The sequence below is a fragment of the Helicoverpa armigera genome, chromosome 1, assembly GCF_030705265.1.
Source record: "Helicoverpa armigera isolate CAAS_96S chromosome 1, ASM3070526v1, whole genome shotgun sequence".
NCBI classification, from domain to species: Eukaryota; Metazoa; Arthropoda; class Insecta; order Lepidoptera; family Noctuidae; genus Helicoverpa; species Helicoverpa armigera.
The window spans coordinates 1622398-1648273 of NC_087120.1; the positions used below are offsets into that span (position 1 = coordinate 1622398).

Consider the following 25876-nt stretch of genomic DNA (forward strand, 5'->3'; position numbering starts at 1 on the left):
TTTAAGTACATTATACTCTTCATAAACTTCTAACATATTAATTAATAACTGTTTGAACTGACGCTGCCCGTTGTTTTATCAAAAAACTGACTTAGAAATACTAAATAACGGAGTCCTAATCCTAACTCTTCAATGTCCGTGCTGTTTAAATATGAAGTATATTTAATGTAGACATTGAGAGTAGAGTGGGGTAGGAGGGTAGTTAACACTATCGTAATTTATTAATACGTCAACGTATTTACAGCTAGGTTTTGTCACGCTAAGGATAAGCTAGTCTAAGAGACAGCCGGGAATGTTTGCCGATTCGTGTATTAAGAAATAGATGAGGTCAAAAATACGAGATGTCTTTCACTTCGAAACGCTGTCCTTAAAACACCATTTCTTGTATCTTCGGAATCATAAAGTGTAACACGTGTAACTTTATGAGCTGATGTTCGCTGACAATGAGATTCAGTATACTCCTTCATTCTCCCGAAGATACAGAGTGCACACAGATCTTAATACATAAAGGACAGTTTCCAAAAGTGAGAAACATTCACGTTTAGAAAAGTCACACGAGAGGCCGCAAAATACGAACAATTAACGATAGGGGAATGTTCGAGAAGTTTGTAGTATAGTAGTGCCAATAGTGTGTGTTAGAATTTTAAGGGTGGAAAGTGGGGCCTCGGAACTCACACTCACAAAACACACAATAATATCAACTTACCATTTCACGTCGATATTCTGTGCGCGCGTGGTACTTCCCCGGACGAGCCGGCCCAAACCGAGCTGTAGTCGGGGACTACAGCTAGGCTCTACCACTATACGCCCAAACGCACTGAGCCTTAAAAGGAACAGTTTTGTTTGGGAGAAGAATGACCAACTGCGTTCGAGGATTTACTTTATGTGTGAGGTGTGTGGGTTTAGGTCTGAGGTGTACGAGTGAGAGAGGGTAGGGGCGCACCGTGATTAAGTAAAAAAGAGTGGAGAAGGTAGGAAGACAAAGTACCGGGACTCGCACTCACCAACTGCAATACAGCAACACAAGGTCGCTATTTAATTTATCGCCCGTGCAAGTCTGGTATTTCCCAGAAGGAGCTGGGCAATAGGGGGCTGTTGTCAATAAGGGACCGCATTTACCGAAGAGCGAACTATTCGGCCTGACGGATAAGATGGTTGGAATTGACGCCAGCGGAAGAAACTACTGTTGATGTTGATATTCAACAACACGAAGTCGCTGAAGGCTCTACCACGTTAAGCACAAACTAACTGTACCTTTGGCAAGGATCAGTACTGTTTGCGAAACGAAGGTGGAATGGGAAAGGAGATTTGGGCCACCGGCACTCGTCACCAACCACAAGGTCATCACCCCAAGTTGGTTAAGTGAGCGAGCGTGGTACTTCCCCGGTCGAGCCAGCCCAGAAGAATTTGTGCAAGGAAGGGTGCAGATGAGGATAGTCGGAGGTGAAAACGGGATTGGTGGAACGGGGTGGGGAGAGAATAAAGGAAAGAAGGCTAGTAAGGATAGACGAGAGGACAAAAGATAAGCAGGGAAAGGAAGGAAGGAAAGCGGGCTCTCGGAACTCGCATTCACCGAACGAAACACGGTAACGAAGAAGTTACCATTTCACGTCGATATTCTGTGCGAGCGTGGTACTTCCCCGGACGAGCCGGCCCAATGCGAGCTGTAGTCGAGTATAGACTAGGGACTACGGCTAGGCTCTACCACTACAAAGACCAGGTGTAAGTTGCCTTTGAAATACGTCAGAAAAAAGTTTTCCTGCGTTTATAGGAAAAAGGGTGAATGAAAGTGTGCGAGGTGGGGTGCACCGTTTGATAACAAAAAGGGGACCGTGGCAAAGACGGTGCAGTGATAAGGGGGGGTAGGCGGAAGACTCGGGCCCTCGGAACTCGCATTCACCGAACGAAACACAGTAACATGAAGTTACCATTTCACGTCGATCTTCTGTGCGAGCGTGGTACTTCCCCGGACGAGCCGGCCCAATGCGGGCTGCGGTCAATGGGTGACTGCAGCTAGGCTCTACCACTATGGGAACCGAACATGTGCAGTGTAGGCACTTATAGGTTTTTTTAGAATTAAAGTTAATTTGATATTGTTGCAAGGACTGACAGATGTGACCAATTAAGGGGAGCGCGTAAAATATGGAACTTGTTTTCGTAAGTTAAAGTACCAGTACTCACATCTGCAGTTAAATGAACGCGTACTGCGTGAGATTTCAAGTCTTTTGTTTATTCTCCCGAAAAGTCTCGGGACCGGAATATAGAGTATCAGCGTACGCCTTCATTTTCCCGTAGATATGCAGAATTTCAAGTTGATTTTTATAAACAGTGGCGAGATATTAACGCCTCGAAAAGTCATAGTGCTTTAAAGATAAGGTTTGAATTTTATTCACAGTCCATTAATGAGCGAAAAATACCAGTACTCGTATCATCAGAGAATAAAAAAGTTCATAGTGCAGAGGATACGTAGTTTATTTAACCGATGTTTTCATTATAGAGATTTTCTTTAAAATGCGCAACAGTGACGTGTTAAAAAGAAGTGTTAGGGGAAAAATAAGGGATGGAAGATTTAGGCCCTCGGAACTCGCATTCACCGAACGAAACACGGTAACGAAGAAGTTACTATTTCACGTCGATCTTCTGTGCGAGCGTGGTACTTCCCCGGACGAGCCGGCCCAATGCGAGCTGTAGTCAGGGACTGCAGCTAGGCTCTACCACTCTAAAAGCCAAAGGCTTTTATTTTAAATAGATCTTATAAAAACTGTTGCATGGTTCCAAGGAGTTGATCGCATGGAGAACTCCGTGGAACCACCACTTTGATAAAACCACACATGTTCATTAAGAATAGGAAGTGTTATGTGGAAAAGGAGAATAATTGAGGGGATGTTAGAAAGAAATGCCACGGGGGAAAGGGTGTTAGATAGGTAGAAAAAGTTAGGAGAGGAAAGAGAAAAGTGGGCCCTGGGAACTCGCACTCACCGAACGAAACAGTAACGTAGTTACCATTTTACATCGATTTTCTGTGCGAGCTTGGTACTTCCCCGGATGAGCTATAGTCAGGACTACAGCTAGGCTCTGCCACTATAAGAACAGACATTTAAGTCTTGAAGGAAAAAATGAGGAAAGGTGAGGTTAAGACGGAAACAAAAAGGCAAGGGGAGAGGAAAGAAGGAAAGCGGGCCCTCGGAACTCGCATTCACCGAACGAAACACGGTAACGAAGAAGTTACCATTTCACGTCGATATTCTGTGCGAGCGTGGTACTTCCCCGGACGAGCCGGCCCAATGCGAGCTGTAGTCGAGTGTAGACTAGGGACTACGGCTAGGCTCTACCACTATAACAAGCGCTGCAAGGAACCCGCGCAATGCTGCGCAAACAAATCCCTTGATAGCCTTGTTAGAATTGAAATTGAAGAAACTTCCAGTTGGAATAGAAGGTCATTTTGGAATAGATAGTAATGAGGTGTCATGATAGATGAGTAGTTTACTTTCAAAGGAAGAACTGGGATATAGGTGCAAGCCCCGCGTTGAGGAGAGAGACGATAGGACTTGTATTTGGAGACATTTTGAATTTAAGATTTCAGTTTGTGTATTGAGAAAGTGTAATTAGGGATAAATTTTGACTTTTGGACCTTAGCGCAATGTAGCAAAACTGTTACTTAATACCAAAGATGTTAGCTTTTTAAATCAATTGTTATCCAAATTGACTATTTTTCTACCCAATGCGACTACCCAGACCAGGTATTTACTACGTTATTATCATATTGTTAGCCTAACGCTATCCAAACCAAATGATCATCCCACATTATGATTCTACCCAGCGAGACTAAATAGATAAAAGCCACTCAGACCAAATTGTCACTCTATGCTGATTCCATATTATGTTGTTACCCAAACTGAATTCAACCCAAATGATCATTGTACAATTTTCCAGCGAACTAAGCAGATTGTATGTGCTACCCAGACCAACTTTACACTCTGTAGTTTTTTATGCAATTTTATGCCCAAATTTTTTACCGGTTCCTCCTACCCACACTTTTAGATATAATTCAGAAGATTTTCATTTACATTCATCGATTTTGATGCATTATTACATATTTCCATATACAGAAAATATGTCTTTTGTTTGCTGTAACCTGTCAATCCTGTAACCTTTTTCGTGCCTAATGGAAGTTTTTCTTTCCCATGATTATGTTTTACGAAAGGTTCTGCCAAATTACTTTTTTGTACCCATACGGTACTATAGTTACCCCGTTTTAGTTATTTTCGAAGTCAGTCGTGCTTACGAAATACTGAATCGTACGCGTTCGAAGCGCCTTCCTTTTTATATCCAAATGGGAAGCTTTTCGTATCATAAAAACTTTTTTCATTTAGACTTTAGCTTATGTTCATAACTTTTGCGAGCACAAGTGAAGCAAATATTGAGATTCTTATATTTTCCAATCGAATAATATTACGAAAATTTTTAAGAATCCATAAAATAAGCCAAATATAATAGGTTAGTTTCTTATTTGTCTGTAGCTTATTTCTTTTTTCGATATTCTGGTTTTCCAAACTCATAGGTTGCTGGGGAGTTTGTTGCGCCACTCCTTTGGAAATTTTGAAGGGTGGGCGTTTTGGGTTAGGTTTTTAAGTTCGAAAAGTGCAGTTTTGTCAGCTTAATTTGAATAAAATTTATTTATTAAAAATTTTGCTATCGAGCCAAAATTTTGAGGTAGTTGGTCACCAGGGTGCTCTAGCCTGGTGATCGCAGTATGCTGGTAAGAATGTACCCAAGGAGTCTGCGTCCCCCTCGGGTCATATTCCATTAGTCGCCTTTTACGACACCCTTTGGAATGGGGTTGGTCCTATTCTTAGCCGGGGACCACACGGCCGAACGGAAGTCATTCGTACACTCAAAATGGACTTTCTTCATTTTAGCGCGAGGCTAAATATAGATCTTGTTAGCATCACCTACTTTGCTCACCACACATATGTGGAAACGAAATAGTCATTGGTCAGAAATATATTAGGAGAGAGTATAACATTAGGTTCTGTAAAAAAGCCTACCTATCCAACAACTTTTTCTGAGTATTGATGTTTTATCTCATAAAAGCGGGTGATCCATACCTGTGTGTGTATTTGAAAGGTGGTCGTCCCGTAGTTGGTTAGTGTGTAAGACTCTTGTACAACTTACTACACACAAGTATAACTTACTCGCTTTCATGAAATAAAAGATATACTACAGTCTAACCTAGAACCTCTAGACAGGTAACCCTGTTTAGTCACGCATCTTAATTTTAGAAATAATTACCAAATTCGATCCGGTTCATCCATCCCAATCATACTATTGAATACACACTAGATCATTCTAGATATTACCAGTTAGCTTGTTTTACAAGACAGCTGCAAAATCCTATTTTTCAAGGTTTTCTCTAAAATTCAAATTTCCAATTTGAAACTTGTGTATTCAATCACCCTTATTAAGTAAATCAATATATTCCACGTACCTAAGTAACTCTGAAGTCAACCATTTGACATAATGCGCAAGAGTTTTGATCGATTCTTTTTGACTGTTTTGAAGTCAACGGCAGCCAACATTAGTTAAATATATGAACGAATTCAAACGATAACGAATTACGTAGTTAAATGGCTTACTTCAGACTCGCACAGTTACGTGGCACGAACAATTACAAAACAAATTCATTGAGGAGAATCTCCTCAAGAATGCCGTCAATTTATCATTTACAGGTGTAAAACCTTCTCTTGAGCATTGGTCAACAGAATAAGGGTGTCGCTAGGCTTACCTTCTTACAAAACCGTGCACCTAACTCGCTATACAATATTAAGGTTCTGAATCCTGTAGTTGAAGCAGTCCGGATGATCATGGAATCGAGGGCCTGCAAGCAAGTTGTCCAGAACCTCCTCGTTTTCTCTCAGAGCCTTGTACATCGGTTGCCAGGTGCCGAAGTTCAGTTCCATGAGTTGGTTGGCCTTTTTCGCTATCTTGACGGTTTCGCGGATCCAGTCTCTGATTGGCATCGGTTGTCGTTCACTAGGAAGAAAATGTTTATTGTAGAAAATAATTTTATACAAAATATTAACAACTATTTAAAATGTTTTAACTCTGTAGCGATTGCATTCAAAAACCTGATTCTAATGAAATTTTGAAAAAAAACTTCATGTATTAAATAAAGGAATATCAGTATATTAAAGAAATATATTTTTCAATAAAAGCTCAAAATAATCTAGACGCAACTGCATTTACTATAACTTTACAATAACAATCGCGTAGGGGATCTGACCAATCAAACACAATGCATATCGCCCCGTAAGTACAAACATGCGCGCGCGCAGGAAACGATCAATAAATCAATAAAGTGATGCGATGAGAACTTACTCTAACTCCGGGTTGTCTAAATACTTCATGATGCGCCCGAGCATCAGATTCGCCATTTTTCGTATTTCATTTGTTACCTGAGTCAAAAAAGAAATAAGATTATTATAGGTATATTTTTGGTGATCTTTATATCAAATTCCACCGAAATAGTACAATTTCATGGAGATTTTGAAGCCCAAGTTTACCAAAATAAACAGCTCTTTGAAAATGTAACGTAGAAATTCATAGAAAACATGTTGTTTTAAGAAAATTGACGTTTATGTTGTTGGTCTTAAAAATGTTTGTGTCACAGTGCCGTACACTGGTGAAATCTCACAACAACAATATTAATTTAATTTAGCATATAAAAAAATCCTTACCTCAACACTAAATGATCCGAACTGGTACTCGAAGCTTTGGATGTTCTGTTTTATCAAATCGATCGCCTTTGAATATTCGCCTGTAGAAAAACATCAATTTTATACTCTTTTCGAGCTACATTCAAAAAGTTAAAACCTAACTTGGTGTGGTAAGGACTGCCAAAGATATGCAAATGGCAGCCAGGACCAATTTAACGTGCCTTCCGAAGAACAGAGGAACTTGTTATGACATTAATGGTCACCCATGTTTTGTAAAAATAAGAGTTTAAGTTTTAAGTTACTTACCGATGGCAGCATGTAACATGGCTAAATCATCAACAGCCTTCCTTAGCACATCGTGATGTCGATACAGTACTTGCTGCATCAAGCGATAGGAGCGAACCATTCGCTCACATCGCTCCTCTTTGGTTTTCGCGCGCAAAGCTACAAGAACACCCATAGAGTTAAGAAGGTATAGACAGGGAAAATCCAATATGGCTGACAGTCAACGACTTTAATTATTCCAGATTTTTTTGGAGGATCTATGCTCAAAATAAATGTTACTTTAAAAATTGAAAATTTTGCTTCAGGTTTGTCTTTATTCTTAGTAAACCTGACAATAATTCTAACAAATAATTAAAAAGAAATTAACTTCAATCTTTTACTATTAGGTAGTTTATGGACATCTTTATTTACAGCCACACATTTATTAAGGTGCCCACAGACACAGGAAGGTGTATGGGCCATGGAGTCCAAAAGCAAGAAGGTTTTAATCTCTCCTCACTGAGTTTGTAAGTCTGTGAACACCTCAATTCAAAGACAGTATAGGTTCTGTAGATAGGTGCTTCTATCTACAAAGCATTGCGATAGCACAATATGGTAATAAAAACAAATCGCCCAAAATACTCTTTATTATTCCAATACACATAAAAACAAAAATCACATTGAAAATTCCAACAAAGGCAAATAAAAATTATGGTAACAAAATACTAAAAAATAACTTAAAAATTGATAAAAATAAAATTAAAGTTAGAGGCTATGTCGTACTCAAGCTGATGGTCCTAAGATACCGGTAAATTAACGTACTAACAAGAGGAATGTACCTGAGCAATAGTCTCTTACAATTTTGAGACTTATGATGTTACACTCATGGTACATTTCCCTTTGAACCTTGGTACCTTGGTGAGCAGTCAACAGCAGTTGCAACAGGAAAATGGGAAGACATTCACGTAAATACTGTATATAGAGACACCTTACCTGAGTGCATGTATTCATGAGCTCTGCTGAAGGTGGAAAATATGTCGCAGATCTTGATTTCCTTATGGCACCGCTTGCAGTTAACTAACACAGAACATATAAGAGAGAGTAGAAATTGTATCAGTCTGCATGTGGCCGATATACGTAGATATAACACGATGAGTGCGGAGCTGCCGACGACACGTCCGCTCGCAGCGACGTTTTAGACTCATTTGAACAAATGGCGGCGCTCGCGCCGGCACCGGGCGCAATGTTCCAATTTTAAAATATACTTTTTTTTTAAACCAGCCAGATATGTTTTCGATTTTGATGCGATTTGGTGCCGGACGGTCCCTAAGCTGCCAATATTTTTTTCTTTTATTTAAAAATCGAAAATAATTTTGTTTGTGGCCGCTGTTACAAATGAGTGCTTTCCACAGTCAGCGTGTTTTTATTGGCTATTTCAATTTCAGGAATAGATCCTGAAACTGAACTAGTTTATAATAATTATATTGGAGTAAACTCAAGCAGGATTTTAAGACTCAAATATTTACACAGGACGAAGATGTTCAAAATCTTTTTTAAATTAAAGGGTCTTTGTTAAGGCGATTTTTTACGCTAACTTTGGGGACCTATATCTACTCACCAAAATATTAATAAGAACTTTTCTAAATGTTTCGACTCGACTCACACACACCACTTAACATCCTTTGGTCATCAGCTATGTTCATTACCTACCTCTCTTATATGTTCCGATATATTTCGATAAACTTAACTCTAATGGTTAAATATTTAACTGCTATACCGAAAAGCCTTTGCCCAGCTTATGGACAATATAGTATAATAAAATATAAATTCAAAAAATATCAAGAAAGCGGTCAAGTCAGTTTTTGACTGACCCCATAATAATAATTACAGTGGGATTTGTTGTAAAATTTCAAAAAAGGTGTTATTTAAAAAATAAACTTGCATCGACCAATCTGGACCTAATTCTAGTTTAGGGTTGTCAAATTGGCTGAGCAAGGGCCGCGGTCATAATTTGGAAAAAAACAATATGTATGTTGTTAAAAACACGCCGTCATCGTAAAAAGTTCGCGACGAAATAGAAAATTCTTGCATTTTTTTTTCAAAGCCTGATTAAAAAATGTTTAAAAACGTGTAATATTTTTAACAGAAGCGTAATCGTTCGTTGTCTTTTATTAAAATCCGTATTACAGAACTCAAAATTTAGATAAGTACTTCACAAATACATAATTAAAAAAATGCAATATATATGAGAATTATTGCGTAATACGGATTTTTATAGGCCAATCATGAACTTGCAACAAAAGTATTATTAAAATAACTTAAGCGATTTTTGATAAAACTTTGATCTTTTGAATTCACAAGTCACAAAATCAAATAAAAAATTAAAATCGCTTAATTTATTTGCTTTCAAGGCCTTAAACCGACAACGAACATAACACTATTCCTCTTTAACAAACACAGAGTAAAGTTACAATTAGGAATAATCAAAAATCAGTACATTTTCATCAGTTTAAAACTTGCCATCTTTATTCCATGTTTATTAACAGGGAGCAAAATCTGGGTATAAAAAGGTATAGACAGTACCTATTGCGTGCATGGCATTAGCAGTTTCGGCTGCATTCTGAGCTCTTTGGAGCGGAAACTCGTTGGGGCATTGATGGCAAGACATTTTCGTGCCCACCCAGGTCACTGGCCCCTTGCAAGATGGGCAAGCGTAGGCCGAGAACAGCGACTGGCAACAAAATTATTGCGTAAGAACCGGCTCAGATGATCGGTTTAATTGCGCAATATTTGTTGACGTATATTGAAGATTGAGCAATATTTTCATTGTAATGTTGCGCAATGTTATTGTAGGCTAAGAAGCCGCCTTTACAACGAAGATTGCTCAATGTTTAATGTGATTTTTTTATTGCACAACATTTTTACTGTAATATTGCGCAATGTTATTGTTGATTGACGACCGCCTTATTAATGAAGATTGCGCAATGTTTCATTGTACATTATTTTTACAGTAATGTTGAGCAATGAAGCAGGAACTTCTATAAAATTCCTATCTCTACATCCAAAATCAAACGAAAATGAACTCTATGTACTTACAACAAAGTCCTTTCTAGATTCGTCGACACAGGCCGGGCAGATACAGTTGAAGCCATACTGAGTTTTGAGTTCCTCCCGCCTCTCTTCAGTCGACGCTCGAGCATAATGGGGCCCATAACAGTTGAGTATTTCAGTCCCTTTGGGCATCTCGTGAATCACTTTTATGTAAAGCGTGTTTTTGTAAAACCTGTATAAAAATTGGGTGTTAATTTTCGGGTTTCTTTTGAAAATATTTGAAGCTAAATAAAGCGTTGGTTTAAATTCGGTCATGCTTTAATGTTTAAAAGTTAAAAAAAGAATAGCAATTTTGTATTCAAGCAGATTTTTAAAAAGCTTTTGTTAATTTTGTCTTTTCTTTTAGTATCATACGAAATACATACCATGATATTTTGTTACATAAGAAATTATTTTTAGTAAAGACTAGCATGTTTTTTTTTTTCAAAAATACTTACACGTTAGTAATATTCGGTTCGCAGGAGTGGTTCATCATTGATATCGCGGGATATACTCCAGTGCCTATCTTACGCCAAGGACTGGCTGTGCAAGGTACTGTAATAAAAACATTTTTTGAAAAACTGTATGCATCTTATTAAAAATCATGCCCAAAATCCGTATATTTCATCATCTGCCTAGCTTTTTCCCAATCACGTTGGGGTCAGCTCTTTCCAGCAGTTGAGTAGGTACCATTTGGCGACTGCCTAACTGACCTCCTTAGCTCTTCAGAAAAAATAGTCATTTCGGGTGGTCAATAACCAGGAAGTTTGACAACCAGCCTTACCAAGGGTACTGGGCTGCCCGGGTAACTGGCTTGAGGAGATCAGATAGGTAGTCGCTCCATGTAAAACACTGGTACTCAGCTGCATCAGATTCGACTGGAAGCCGACCCCAACAAAGAAAAAGCTAGGGAGATGATGAAATAAAACTTTTATTTATTTAAATTTTCGAAAAATCTACTTACTAGGCATATCAGGTCTTTGTCCTGTATTAAGCTCCATGATCGTATGTGCGTTTGTAACCATTTGGCCCAAGCTACGGAATATAAGGGCCGCACATAGCAACTTCATTTCACTCATGGGTAAGGGATACCCGACTTGACCGGGGAAGAATTCGAAAAATTTGGTGTTTTGCTCAAGATACAGAGTGAGCATGGTGGACGTCTGAAAATGTCAATTGATTTTGAGTTTTATTGCAAGGATATACAGATTGATTTAGAAATAATGTCATAAAATTAATAGTCACCTAATTTGTTGGGTGTATAAGTTCATATAAACAATAGAAAGAATTGCATGTCTGTTGGTAGCGTTGTAATTTCAAAGGTATCTGATTTCTGTTTATAGTTACCGTTCCTTGCTATACCAACATGAAATAATAAGTTGACCAAAAAAATGATTTTATAAAGTCTCAATTACCAAAACCCCATCAAAATCAGTCCACCCGTTACCGAGTGACAGCACCACAAACAGACATCTATTACAAAGCTGAAGAGTTTGTTTGAACCCGCTAATCTCAGGAAGTACTGGTCCGATTTGAAAAAATATTTCAGTGTTAGATAGCCAATTTATCGACGAAAGCTATAGGCTTTTCATTCGGGTTCGTGCAAAGGTTCCCACGGTGAAACCGCTGGTAGAAACTAGTCCTAAATAAAACACCCTATATAACTTACCAGCGCATACTGTATGTTATCAGTATTCGCCGAACTGTCCAGGTTCGACGAAAGGCTGTACATACGATAGAATGTCGGATACTCTTTCTTGAATACGGCAATAGTATCCACTTTGTCGTACTCGGCTAATAGGGCAGCGGCCGTGGTAGGCACGATTGAACCCTCGGGTAGCTTGGGCAAGCCCCTTGAGGCGTATTTCAGCATTACCCTGCAAAATTTTGGTGGTAATTTTTGGGGAAAAGCAGTGTTATATTTTGTTTGAATTTTGGGGTATTTTACTGGTTTGGTCTTTTGGCTAAAGTGGTTTTGGAAAAAAAATGTTTTTCAATACTGCTCGAAATTTATAAAAAGGTTCACATTTTATTCCCAAAGGACCAATATAACTACCAATAAAATACCCTGTAGATACTTCTCATACTCTCTCTGCGCAGCTGGCTAAACTTAATAAAGAGAACATTACCTCAAAATCCTTGTTATTTCTTACCGAAAAGCGAGGTGGGCTATCCCTATTATTTGGAATATATTAGCTCTTATGCCTGGACACTCCCAGCGATGGAAAACCGCACTTGCCAGGTAATAGCACGCTTCATCGCAAAATACTATGCGAGAACAATCTTTGCATCTGCAGAAATATACTTTGTTATATTTTAAATATACAAAAATAAAATTCAAAGACTAAAGAAAGAAATATACTTATAAAACGACACTACGCATTTTTTCAAAATCATCTCAAACATTTTTCTGTCGTTACTTAGATTGAGCTAAATACTTTTAAGTAGGACTTAAGTAACGTCTCAGTATTTCTGGCTTACGAGCCTAATTAGTCTACTTATGATCAAGAGAAATGTTTACTAAGTCTTGGCAAAGAAAGAAGTCAGTTGAGTGTCCAAGACATATTAGTAGAATTCGAAAAGATTGCCCTTCTTTTATTAACGTTCGTGCCAATTTTAATGTAGTTTAATACTTACGTAATCATTGTGGGTTCACTGCAGCAGCAATAGTCACAGTAATATGGATGTGGCAGTTCGCTTTCCCTCAGTTTGACAGACGCAAACGGCTCTTCAGCGAATACCACATCGCCCCTCTTTAGTGGTTCCTTTACAATCACATGACGACCGTATTGATCATTACGCCTAGAAAAATGAGTTTTCATCAAAAATAGGTTTTATTTAAAAACTTTAACCCGCAGTCTGAATGAACTATATCCCGTACGCAAATGATTATAAAAAGTATCTTATGTTGTGTGTATTCAGATACTCTTATAACTAAATACATGATCAGAAATAAATTTTACAAGAAAACTACACAAACAGGACAACTAAGTTTTCTCAAAGTATATGTATTAATTAATTTGTGAAAAATGTTGTTGTTATCACATTAATTTTGTTTCATAGAACTTCCTATTGTTCTTTTGTACATCTTTTGTTTTCCAAAATAATACGAAGGATCACCTTATTTTTTTGTTATAAATATTCAGTACTTATTCACATTTGAATATTAACTATTTTCATAACTTACACCAACTCTATGGCATTGCTAGCCGCCTTGAAGTCATCGTTTTCTCCTAAATGGAGATCTGGTAGAATCAGTTCATCGGGTGGCTCGTCATATTTGAGATCCACCAACTTCTCTTCAAGCTGGCGGTATGATCTGTCAAAATCCACTGGAAAAACAGGCTTGTTTTAGTAAAACTATATTTTTTTTTAAACAATTCAAAGAAAAGAAAAATTGTTTTATAAATATATATTTTACTAGCTGTTTGCAACTCTTTCACCCGGTTTCCAGGGGGTAATTCTTCCCGTACCCGTTAATATAGCCCATGTTACTTTTTGATAACCAAACCGTAATTTTCAAAGCCTAGCTTCGGAGCCAAACAAACAAACAAAAATATTCCCTGTTTATTATATTTTTAATTAAAAATAATAACCTTTAGACAACCCTTTAAGTTGTATCATTTCATTGTACTTTACAGCCTGTCTCATTGCTTCAATACACTTTGTTCTTTGTCCCAACTCGCAGTAGCACTCCGCTCTACGTAGAAATAACTTATGCTTTATTTCTGGTGGGTACTTGTATTTCAGAGCCCGTTGCACATCTCTTAGACTATCCTGTAACAGTAAAACAATATTAGTATATAAGGATCATGTGTAAAAAATATATTAAAAAGTGCAACCTCAACATAACAAATTCTATGATCTAAAAAAAACATGTCGCCCTCTTGTATTAAGTAAAATATACTTTTATAGTGTCAGAAACATCCATTGTTAACCCAAAACTTTTAAAATATTTTCAAACCAAACTAAGCCCCCATATAACGATCCTCAGTTTAAATTTTTTCCTTGATTTCACAAACATCTACCTACATGTTCCCTTCCGTTTTGTTACATTGAGCTTGCACTATATCCTTTTTTTAGCAGTACCTTATACTTTCCCATGCGCAATAATGCAGCAGCCCTATTGGCAAGAGCCAGAGGGTACAAGGGTCCATCCTTGTTCGCATACAGAATACTCTTTGTGTACAACTTGTGGCTCTCCTCAAACAGTTCGGCTCGAAACTTGACATTGCCCCGCTGTCTCCATAGTATGGAGATTGCATCATTTTTCCCTGAAGTATCTTCATCGGACATCTGCTTGTCGTAGCATAGTTTCATTTGTTGAATCCATTCGGTGAAGATGTGCCTAGTAAATTGAATATAGGATTCAATAACGTTGAAGTTTAAAAAAGCTGCATAAGTAATATAGGCAGAGCTGTTGTAAATATATGATACAATGTTCATTTATAACTAAAAATTGCATTAGCTCAGCAAATATGAGGTATTGTTAACTGCGCATGTAATATTGTAAGGTGTGCATGTATTATTGTACATGTTGCATTGCCAACTGTGCATGTTTCGTAATAAAGTGTGCATGTTGCATGCTCAAGTGTAAATGTGACAATGTCAAGTGTGCATGTTGCATGGTCAAGGGTAAATATTGCATTGCCAAGTGCATGTTGCGTAATAAATTGTAATAGTTACATGCACAAGTGTGCATGTTGCAAGATCAAGTGAACATGTTGCATGGTCAAGAGTAAATGTTGCATGCCCAGGTGTAAATGTTGCATAGTCATATAGGCCTGTAGCATGGTCAATTGTAATAGTTACATGCACAAGTTTGCATGTTGCAAGATCAAGTGAACATGTTGCATGGTCAAGGGTGCATGTTGCGTAGTAAAGTGTGCATGTTGCATGCTCAAGTGTAAATGTTGCATGCTCAAGTGTGCATGTTGCGTAATAAAGTGTGCATGTTGCATGGTCAAGTGTAAATGTTGCATTGTCAAGTGTGCATGGTCAAGTATGCATGTTGCATGGTCAAGGGTAAATGTCGCATGGTCAAGGGTAAATGTTGCATGGTCAGATGTAAATGTTGCATGCACAAGTGTAAATGTTGTATGGTTAACTGTGCATGTTGCGAAATAAAGTGTGCATGTTGCATGATCAAGTGTAAATGTGGCATTGTTAAGTGTGCATGTAGCATAGTCATGGGTAAATGTTGCATGCTCAAGTGTCAATGTTGCAATGTCAAGTGTGCATGTTGCGTAATAAAGTGTGCATGTAGGATGGTCATGGGTAAATGTTGCATGCTCAAGTGTCAATGTTGCAATGTCAAGTGTGCATGTTGCATGGACAGGTACATATGTTGCATGGTCAAATGTATATGTCGCATGCTCAAGTGTAAATGTTCCATTGTCAAGTGTGCATGTTGCGTAATAAAGTGACCATGTTACATGGTCAAGGTTAAATGTTGCATGCTCTAGTGTAAATGCTGCATTGTCAAGTGTGCATGTTTCGAAATAAAGTGTGCATGTTGCATGCTCAAGTGTAAATGTTGCATGGTTAATTGTGCATGTTGCGTAATAAAATGTGCATGTTGCATGGTCATGGGTGAATGTTGCATGCTCAAGTGTGCATGTTGCTTGATCAAGTGTACATGTGGTATCGTATAGTATGGTCAAGTGTGTATGTTGCATGTCAGTGAATGTTCATGTACATCAGTGCAAGTCAATGTGTATGTCAGTGAATGTCCATGTACATCAGTGTATGTCAAAGTGGATATCAGCGCATGGTAATGTGTATGTCAGTGCATGTCAATGTGTATGTTAGCGCATGTCAGTGTATGTGAATGTGTATGTCAGTGCAAGTCAATGTGTATGTTAGTGTTCATAAAAAAATCCTGAACAAAATTGCATTGATATTAGCACGATAAGTAATAGAGTATATTTTTTATGCAGACTAAAATATTTTACTAAACTAAAATTCTGTTGAAAAAATTTTTAAAACTATTTTCCAAAAAGGAATATTTTATTACTATGAACCTGCTCATATTTTCTGAACTTAAAATAATTACCAGTTAATTTTTATTTATTTTTATAGACTTTAAATAATTTTCTTCGCCAGCCTAAATATTCTATGTTTAAAAACCAGTAGGTACAAAAAAATCTAACTCGGAAGTCACCGGGTTTTTTATTTTATTAGGTGACTGTCCACATTTTAGTTTACATCACTAAATAAAAAAAAGCATCAAAAATATTCAGACAAAGGACCATTGCATTGAGACACAAGATATTAACCATTGCAGTTGAGTGACAAAAGTATAAAACAGAACTTAGCCCAGGCAGTTGAAATCTCTATCGCACAGCCTAACTGTATGTCCTATCTAGGTAGCCTAGGATCCTACATGACTTGCGCGAGCTTCTATCGATCGCACCACTATCTCTGGCCCAAAATAAATAATCCCCAAAGAGTCCTAACACTCACCTTATTCCTTTATGGTTGAAGACGTATGTAAGAGTCTCGATCGCGCCATCCGGCCGCCGGTCGATCTTCTTTTCTTCGAAGGCGATGATACACAGAAGGACCTCCCATTGCTTCGCCGGGTCTTCTGGCAAACCATCGCGCTCCATTATAGATCACGTTTTCACAATATTCGCGAGTCGGCAATAGTACAACCCCGAAGACATGTTTATTTGATGCACTTGCTGTATTGACTTAGCAAATCTGAGAGCTGGGAGCTCAAGGGAGCTTCGAGGCGACGCGACCAGCTAGCTGGAGAGTCGGTTGAAGACTGAAGCTCGGAGCCCGGGCCGCGGAACACTGCAACGGGGTATACAAAGTACATACAATTCAAGGAATCGCAAAATATTGATTTTGACGGCTGCGCGTTTCATGACCGTTCCGTTCTACGCATAGGTTATTCGTTGTACGCATGCTCGGCAGCTCAACTGGGCAGGGCCCGGGTCGCGAAAGGACACTAAACTATATCTAGAACGCTTTATGTAACTACTATAGATGTACTGTGATGACCGCACCCAACTGCCACACCCAATATTTAATACATCAATTTATTTCTCAATAATTTTCATATTTTTCCATTGTTGGTTTAGTATGGCGTTAGTTTGAAAGAAGGAATAATGTACTCGAGAAGCAATGGATAACGAACATGTGTCAGCCTAAACCATTGTGTGAAGGCCCAAGAGTTAAGATGTTCACTCATTGGAGAATTTTGACATCAGAAATAGGCGGCAAAACTTAAAACATTGATAAGATGTTCTGCAACATTTTTCAAATTCATTAATAGTTTGATGAGGGACGCGGAAGAATATTCACGTTTAAAAATATATCAAAACCCTTCTGAAATACTTAGTTACTATGAACCAAACATAAAACTTAAAAAAAACTAGCAATCTACTATTTTGAACACGATTTGGAGCTCACATCAAAATAATGAATGATAAAGACAGTTAAATGTACTTCAAAGAACACTAATAATCATACAATAAACAATATACTCAATTACTATCATAATAAGCTTTCATTAGTTAGTTAACTTAAGTAATTTTCTCAAGATATTTAGCCCCTACCAAATAGGTAGTAGCAATAATTTGCACAAATGCACAAGGCCTAAGCATTCCATTTGTAGTCAGGCACTATTCATTTTTCCTTGAAAACTTTTGATCACAACATTTAATAATTGAAAAGCCTAACATAACGTATTATCCGAGAGATAGAATTTGCCGTCGGGTGAACGCGCCGACGGAGTTCGGCTATCACTACAAAATACTTGAAAAGTGTATAAATATCCTGTTTTCATAACTATCGCACTATAAAAAGTGTGTATATAGAGTTTCTTGCCCGTTCTTCTCTATGAGACCCACTCTTTGGAACCGTGCAACTAATTTGACGTTTCGAAAGAGCTGTTATAGGCCAATGTTATAGGCCTAATTGAAATAAAACATTTTAACGTTGACTTATGTTTAGCTGACATTTTAGATTACTCTAATGTTTATGTAAGAAAAAAGATAAAAAAAATACATCGGGTTTGATAATTAGAGCTTATTTATAAACAAAGAACAAGAGTAAGAATCTCAGTTTTCGTTTTTAAATTACAACAATAGATGGCGTTATTACGAACATTTTCATGCTATGGGAATCTAAATTAAAAAAATAACAGTTTTCACAACATAATACAGAAGATTCCTAGCTGTCAAAAATAATCAGTTCAATAGGTACCTACCTAATAAAAAGTTAAAATGTTAATTGTTTTATTTTGTGAGCTAAGAAAGGCTTTGGAAAAAATAATTGTAGGTACTGCCGTTTCACATTTTAAATGAGTTAAAGTTATCTGTTGATAGCAGTTAGGCCTATTTCTGCTTTCGATTTGCTTTTTCAATCGCAATATATTTATTTACATGCATACAACTGTATCTGCCTTGCCTTTTTCCATTTATTTTGGGGTCAGCTTCGAGTTCATCCGAATGCTGCTGAATAGGTATCAGTGCATTACATGGAGCGACTGCCTATCCGACCTTCAAAACCCACTTACCCGAGTAAGACTTTCTGGTTTGTGATTACCCGTAACGACTGCCAAAGATGTTCAAATGACAGTCGGAACCCACCAGTTTATCGCGCTTTCCGAATCGCGTAAGAACTCGTTATGATAAGATGGTCACCCATCCACGGACTAACCACACCAAGCGTTGCTTAACCTTTCGATCAATCTGTGCGGCTTTGGTTTAGCCTTTATTGTACCTATTGAAGTATTTTTTTATTGTATGCCATACAACACGCAATATACTTAGTTAAACCAAGCTAAAACCTACAAAAATGGATGGCCATACCTTTCAAATTCCTTAGTGTAACTTTTATCAGTGTTTAAGAATAAGAGGGATATAGATAAGTATATCGGATAGGATAGTCCCAATATGGAAATACCCGCAATATACAAAAAAATGATCTTGGAACTTTTTATTTTTTAGGTACAAAAAGGGTTTTGGTGGGTATTCCTCATACAACACCATTTATATTCAATCTATACTTCGATAAAAAAATGCTTGTTTGTACCTGTAAAGGCAGCGAATCTACTAAACCGATTTGTTTTTTTTTGTACTGTTGGAAAGCTTCACTATCCCCGTTTAACATAGGCTATATTTTATCCTGGTACGGGCAGTAATTCCCACGGGACGCGAGTGAATCTGAGGAAAACAGCCAGTACCTACATTATAAATAAGAAGTATCAACAGCAGTTGCTGATATAAACCACCAACCAACCCCACCAATGGCTGATATAAAGGTTAAGGAAAACATCTTGAGGAAACCTGGACTATTAAGTCTGAAATCGCCAACCCGCAATGAGCAAGCATGGTGATTAATGCTCAATCCTTCTCCATGTGAGAGGAGGCCTGTGCCCAGCAGTGGGACGATAAAAAAGGCTGTAACATGTAACATGTAACATCAACAGCAGTTTCTGTAAATTATTAGCTGCTTATCAATATAAACTGATGTCCTTAAATAGAAAAATATTTGAAAGTTACGAGCCTTACATTTTTTATGGTGTTCAAACCGCATTTTCCAAGTATGGGGGCTTCAATCTAAACAGTCCCATTAAGGATAAGGGGAAAGAAAGTGCTCCTTACATTCCAAAGCCTAATTTCAAGATAGGAAACTATCAACCTATAACAAAACAACCTTACAAACATGCAATTATGAACTTTAACTCAAAGCAATAAGATCCATTGTGACCGCAAAAGAACTGTGTCTAAAATCTCTAGACGAATTATCGAACATTTAAAAATCGACTGTAAAATGATAGCATTAACGATTGATTTAAATTGCAGCAGTAAATGTCTTTGACTACTCTAGGCTACCCCATAGTTCTGCATTTGAATCAAAGAAAAATGTACCCTACGGTGTATAAGATAGGGTTTATATTAACGTGAATTGTGTCAAAACTGGCTAGTTTATGGTCCCGAATGGTTTGATGGACTATTGTCAGCCTTTTAAGTTTTTAATTGTGGTTAAGTTTGAAGCCTGGGTTTGCTCGTTTTATACTTCATTTACCAGTAATACCTACAGGGAGTTTAAATATCATGTTTTTAAAATGGTCATTGGCCCTATTCGAATGTCTTATTTTTTACCGGTTTCCCATAAAGAAGGTTATTAATTCGGATGTTTGTATTTTTAATCTATACTAATATTATAAAGCTGAAGAGTTCCACATTTAATTTTTGAAGAGATCCCGCAAGATCGGGAACTGTGTGGGTTAAACTAAAAGTCCGCCGGAAGTCACTATTCCACGCGAACGAAGTCGCGGGCTAAAGCTAGTATGCCTATATTTCACAAAGTCTTGCGAGGCCAGTGCAGGCTACTCAAGTAAATCATGCATGAGATTTAAAAATTCATAGTAGGTATGGGGCCGATCGATCGCGAAATTATCGATCTATGTGTTTAGCTGCACGTTTGTTCTATTTTTTTTAGGAGTGCTTCCTGACATTTACTAGAGAATCCTTATTAGATAATACTATAAATGCAAAAGTTACTCTGTCTATTTGTCCGGCTTTTATGCCAAAACTATTGAACAGACTTTAATGTTTGGCACACAGATGAACAAGATCACTGATTCCCTGATGGATCTGCAGAGTTTTACTGGAGACCCACTTGGCAGGTCTACGTTGACTATACTTATTATAAAAATACATATAACTAAGAAAAGTTAGGCATCCAGGTCATCCCGCCAACTCTTTCGGGGCCTACCCCGCCTGCGATGACCAACCCTAATCGGTGGGAGGTCTCAAAAGATAGAGAGGTGTGGAGGCAAAATGGGGAGGCCTTTGCCCAGCAGTGGCACAGTACGGGCTAAGAGAAAAAAAGAAAAGTTAACATACCAAACCTGGAATCGAACCCTTGCATTCTTACTTGAGAGGCTGGTGCTTTCACTACTAGGCCAACCCGACTAACCAATCAAAATTTTTTAACCGGCTTTCCAAAAAGCAGAAGGCTCTCAATTTGTCGGGATATTTGTTATTTCCGACGTTTCGTCAAACAAACAAACTGACAAACAAACCTCTTTACTATAACAATGGCCCACAAAACAACGAACATTTCTAAATCTTTTTCGGAGCGGATATCAGTCACTTTTACTATCAACCGTTTTGGTGCAAAGTGCCTGATAGTGTCAGAGTGGTCACGTCGTAATTGGTACTCGCGTCAGGTGGCACTTTGCCGTATCTGGTGGTGACGATCTTGGAGAGTGCTTTAGAAGTACTCTTCAATCTCTAATAGCGATAATATAATGGCGTCCACGGCCAGTTCGGAAACGGCGGCTGTTCTCATTTAAGGAGATCAGCCAGCTGCGCAGTACATATTATAGTGCACGAGCATTTGCGCAGACACAGGTACACTCCCTATTCCTTCACTCTCATAACCCGATGGAACGGTCAACGGTAATCCGACACAACCGGAAAGAGATCAGGCGCAGGACCGACATTTACGTGCTCTCCGATGCACGGGTGAATCAATCACCAACTTCCAGACTATGGGCTGCTTTGTGAAAGTTTAACCTACAAAGCGATTTCGGCCCGACCCGGGAATCGAACCTGAGACTTCGAGCAGAGCAGTTGCGCTTGCGACCACTAGACCAACGAGGCAGTCAATAGCGATAATATTGAGGTACTGATAGAAAGCAATGCAGTCTATAGACTTTGAGGTGTACCTATAGTTATAACCCGGTATCATTTTTGCCAGCTATAACGAACACATGCAATTAAGATGGCGAAGTCAAAGCTGAAATCCATGGCTGGGTTACCTGCTTGTCATGACGAGATCTTCCGTGTTTTAGACAAAAAACGATAATTTTGTTGGTTCCAGCTGTCATTTTAACATGTAACTGTTACCAAGTAAAGACGAAACCAAGCATTGATTAACCTGTACCTATTGCTTTGAGTCCTCTGGCAGAAACTAGTATGTTTTTAATTTTAAAGCCTGCTTCGTTTAATTTATTTATATAAAGACAAACTAGTCTTTTTTTTCTATGCATATCTGGTTATCTGAATAAAAATGTTATCATTATTATTACATCTGAAGGTATTACATTTAAATGCATTCTTTACACATTCCATGTATAACAACACCAGTAAATCTCTTTCTATAAAAGGCGAGGGAAAATGCCTTGGAAATGCTCCAAAGATACCGCGAATGCCTACGAAATGATGGCGCAAAGGCACACCCAGAATATAATATATGACACACAGTTAAGTTTAAGTCAGTGGTTTCACTCTTTAGGGAACAAATAAACACAAAAAATGTTCTTTAGTAAAATATTATTTTTTGAAGAAAACAACGTAGGTATTATTGTTCAAAGCAAGAAATATGATTATAACATAAACATGAATTTATGGTATTTTATGACTGTTTCTATCGACGATTTACGACAGATAGTTAAATTGCAAACCAATGTAATTTATTTCATTGAAGATTTATGTATATTTATGACAATCTTTAGAGATTTACAGGTACTTAATTTAATGTTCAGTTATATTAGTATTTTCAGGAAAAACAGGTTACAACAATCACATTACCTAAAGTAATTTTATAATATTTCTGACTAATCCTAATCAATGGTATTTTTTTTTTTTTACTCCTTGGATTTCAGGCTGGACTTTTTGGCACCATCAAAGGGACCCATAGGTACCCATTTCGTTGCTGTCGATTCTGGGTTTTGTTTACTATGAAAATTTGACCATCTTCACAGCCCCCAAAACGCCCACCCTTGACCACTTCCTGTGTGTTTTTGCTGGGAAAATAAAGTGGCGATACAAACTCCCCAACAACACATGTCTGTCTGTAGGTTAGAAGAACCTTTTGAACAATATTTTATAAACTCTACAGCTTTACAATATTAGCATAGATAAGTGTTACTACTAAGTGGACTTTCCAGAAAGACCCACATTATGAGGTAGAAATATGATGATGTGGGATGTTCCGTGGTAGGAATATTGTATGATAGTAATTATTTAGTTTCTTATCGGATTTATGTAGTTGTTTGTTATGACCAGAAAGGAAGGGAAATCCTACATTTCCTACCTGTGTTGAAACCGATTCCCGAGTCGGGCCGAAATCGCTTTGTGGGTTTTAGAAGACTTTCACAAAGCAGCCCGGAGCTTGGAAGTTGGTGATTGATACACGGAGAGCACGTTAATATCAGTCCTGCGCCTGATCTCTCTCCGGTCGTGTCGGATTGCCATCCCATCGGGCTATGAGGGTAAAGGAATAGTGAGTGCACCCGTGTCTGCGCAAATGCTCGTGCACTATAATATGTCCTGCGCAGATGGCTAATCTCCTTACATGAGAACAGCCGACGTAGCCGATAATCGGCTAGGAGGACATCATCATTATCATCATGATGAAACCTCTTTCACACAGCTGCAGAAAATCCTTTATTCTCTAAAAACCAAGCATTTACCTGCGGGGCCTATCAGGGCTAAGGCCTGCCAGGGCTTTTGTTCGTAGGAGTTACCGCGGCCCTGGTACACAAAAGAGCTTGAGAAGGAACATGATGACGTTTACACACCTTTTTTGATATCCCCATTTGATGTCCTATCAACAAAAAAGGCCTATAAACACTTATGACCGTCAAATTATAAAAAAGCTCGATTCTAGTTGCCATTGAGTTTCTTGCATGTTTTTCTACATACAAAGTTTCTTTTGGAATGGACAACTAGACTCAAACCTATTTATATTTTGGACGAACATAAGTGCTTGTTAAGGCCCAAATAAAAAAAATGATTTTGCCTATACCGAAACTTGCTTCCGATGGAGAAGAACGGGCAAGAAATCAAGTCGTGCAATGATCTCATTTCTGAACGAAGAGTAATGGTTTTCCCATTTTTGAAATAATGCAAACTTAGATGTCGACCATCAAGATCTCTAGTTATGCAAGTTTATCGAATTGATTCAATCGAGAAAGTGAATTAATATCGATTCTCGGTTTCAATTTGGTTTCTATTTTAAACGAAATTTCTTGGTTTCAGTTTTTGGGTTAATGAGGTAACTGGTTCGTGAAATGTAGTCATTGTAAAGTTGTTTGCTTTAATTCGGTTGTAGATGATAATTTTGTACGTCTGAATAGCCCTTTCGACATTGGATTCCAGCCTAGTTAGAGTGAAATTGAGTACCAGGGTTTCATATGGAGCGACTGACTGTTTGACCTCCTCAACCCAGTTTCCCGATAGTCATTGATAATACGAGTACAGACAGGTGTAAGCATACTGTATTTTATAAATAAGCTGAATAAAAAAAAATAGTTTCAGAATTTGAAATCAACAAAATAATGATTTGCAAACTACAGAACAAGTTTGTTTCGAATCGAAAACGATTAATTAAGTCAATATGGAATAAATTTATGGCCTAAAACTTATGTAAATATATGCTAAACTTATACCGTTGCTTCTATAAATACAGCTATCATTGTCCTCATACAAAAGACATCAACGCTTAATTTTGTGTCAAGACAATTTCTTATAAGGATGTTTCTGCATATATGTTAAGTTTTTTATTAATCAACCGTTATAGTATTATAAAAAAACACCGAATTCGTATTGTGAGACCACAAAAACCAAATTTGAATGACCAAAAACCTGCTTTTACACTTCAAATGGCGTCTCATATCAATATTAAAGTCTATAGAATACGTTATAATAAATCGTTTGTTCCAAAAAAATGTGCTAGCGTCATCAGCTGCCTACATAAGGAATAATAATAGTCACCGATATGGCTTTACAAATCAATGGAACCAGCCGCCGACCGCCATACAATCCAACTTAATCCATTATAATTAGAATATCAAGTTGCACCTCGTAACCCAATTATTTTGTCTTTCAAAACACGTACGGAATACCCTGGAGCGCCAGAAATTGGTTATTCAGCGCGCGAAAGCTCCGCGGGCGGGCAGGGGGAGGGGGGAAGAAAGTACCTGCATGCGTGCGCGCACCTGTTGTCGCGGCGCTCGCTCAGTCGCTTCCCGACAGCCCGCCGCTCTGCACGCGCCATGACCGCGCGCCCCTCGAAACCGCCGCGCGTGTTTAATATCATTACAGTGTGAATTATCAAAATGGATGTTCTGTATTTTTGTGTTATCTTCACCCTCATCCAAGGTTGGTTTATTATTTAATTTAATATCCTACAGTTTACTCATTCACTGTTCCACTTTCTTAGGAAGAGTTGTGATAAAATTTCTCCATTTTTTTTGTGTGTTCTTCTCCATTCATGATTGTTTGTATTTGGTTATTTGCAATGGTTTTACGCTCGGTTGATGGTGAATGTGGGGTAATTTCCTATGGGTATCGAGGTCGTAGTGATGCCTGTCACAAGTGACTGTCTGCGGTTTGTGTCTCAAACTTCATGGGACGTGGGTTCGATGATTGCGCGAGGCTCGGTTTCCATCTCGAGTTTTCTTACTGTTAGTTCAATCAATGATAGAATATTGCATGCTTGGATGGATGTGATTGAAGCTTAGATTAGATCAAACATTTTGGAAGATTCAATTTACTTATTAATAAACTCGAAATAAAGATAAATGTTTTCTCTGAATTTTAATACTACTTATAGTACTTATAGATATTTTTCCAGTTTCACCATCCATAGAAATATTAAGCTTTCAAATTATTTCCATTCAAAACTTTCACGTTGATTTATTATCATCAGAGATTCACTTAACCGTTCCATTACTATCAATTCTGAAAACTGCCTTCTCTCAAGACCTGGTCTTCCTAAGGTCCAAGAGACCAGAATATTTTGCCAAAACAATTAATGTTTATTTCTATACA

At 37.9% G+C, this 25876-nt stretch overlaps 2 protein-coding genes across 5 annotated transcripts in view; one reads left to right on the plus strand and one right to left on the minus strand.

Annotated features, from left to right (window-relative positions):
* Positions 1-173: 173 nt before the first annotated feature.
* On the minus strand, positions 174-16899 carry LOC110381404 (SET and MYND domain-containing protein 4). 2 transcript variants are annotated; one of them, XM_021341729.3, is made up of 16 exons: positions 16536-16899; positions 14160-14418; positions 13667-13847; positions 13258-13402; positions 12708-12872; positions 12224-12361; positions 11740-11947; positions 11035-11233; positions 10529-10625; positions 10077-10263; positions 9564-9711; positions 7974-8057; positions 7023-7160; positions 6738-6817; positions 6379-6455; positions 174-6033 (listed from the first exon to the last, which is right to left on the minus strand). In XM_021341729.3, the coding sequence occupies exons 1-16, from the start codon at positions 16679-16681 to the stop codon at positions 5814-5816; spliced, it is 2472 nt and encodes an 823-aa protein (XP_021197404.1). In that variant the 5' UTR covers positions 16682-16899; the 3' UTR covers positions 174-5813. The 2 variants fall into 2 exon arrangements, with proteins under 2 accessions (XP_021197404.1, XP_021197405.1); XM_021341730.3 differs by lacking the exon at positions 7974-8057.
* Positions 16900-25041: 8142 nt separating this feature from the next.
* LOC110382350 (uncharacterized) overlaps positions 25042-25876 on the plus strand; it is a 67560-nt gene continuing 66725 nt past the window's right edge. For 2 of the 3 annotated variants that reach the window (XM_049838599.2, XM_049838606.2), the window contains exon 1: positions 25043-25204. In XM_049838599.2, the coding sequence (XP_049694556.2) occupies positions 25162-25204 (43 nt within the window). In that variant the 5' untranslated portion in view covers positions 25043-25161. Of the gene's footprint in view, positions 25205-25876 lie in introns of all 3 variants that reach the window. The other variant, XM_049838614.2, reaches the window with a different exon arrangement.

Excerpts from the sequence above, each read along its gene's own strand:
- LOC110381404 (XM_021341729.3), bottom strand. The coding sequence starts at position 16,681 with ATGGAGCGCGATGGTTTGCCAGAAGACCCGGCGAAGCAATGGGAGGTC. Across the intron at positions 13,848-14,159 it reads TGCGCATGGGAAAGTATAAG|GATAGTCTAAGAGATGTGCA; the intron begins GTACTGCTAAAA and ends TTACTGTTACAG. Across the intron at positions 13,403-13,666 it reads ACTTAAAGGGTTGTCTAAAG|TGGATTTTGACAGATCATAC; the intron begins GTTATTATTTTT and ends CTGTTTTTCCAG.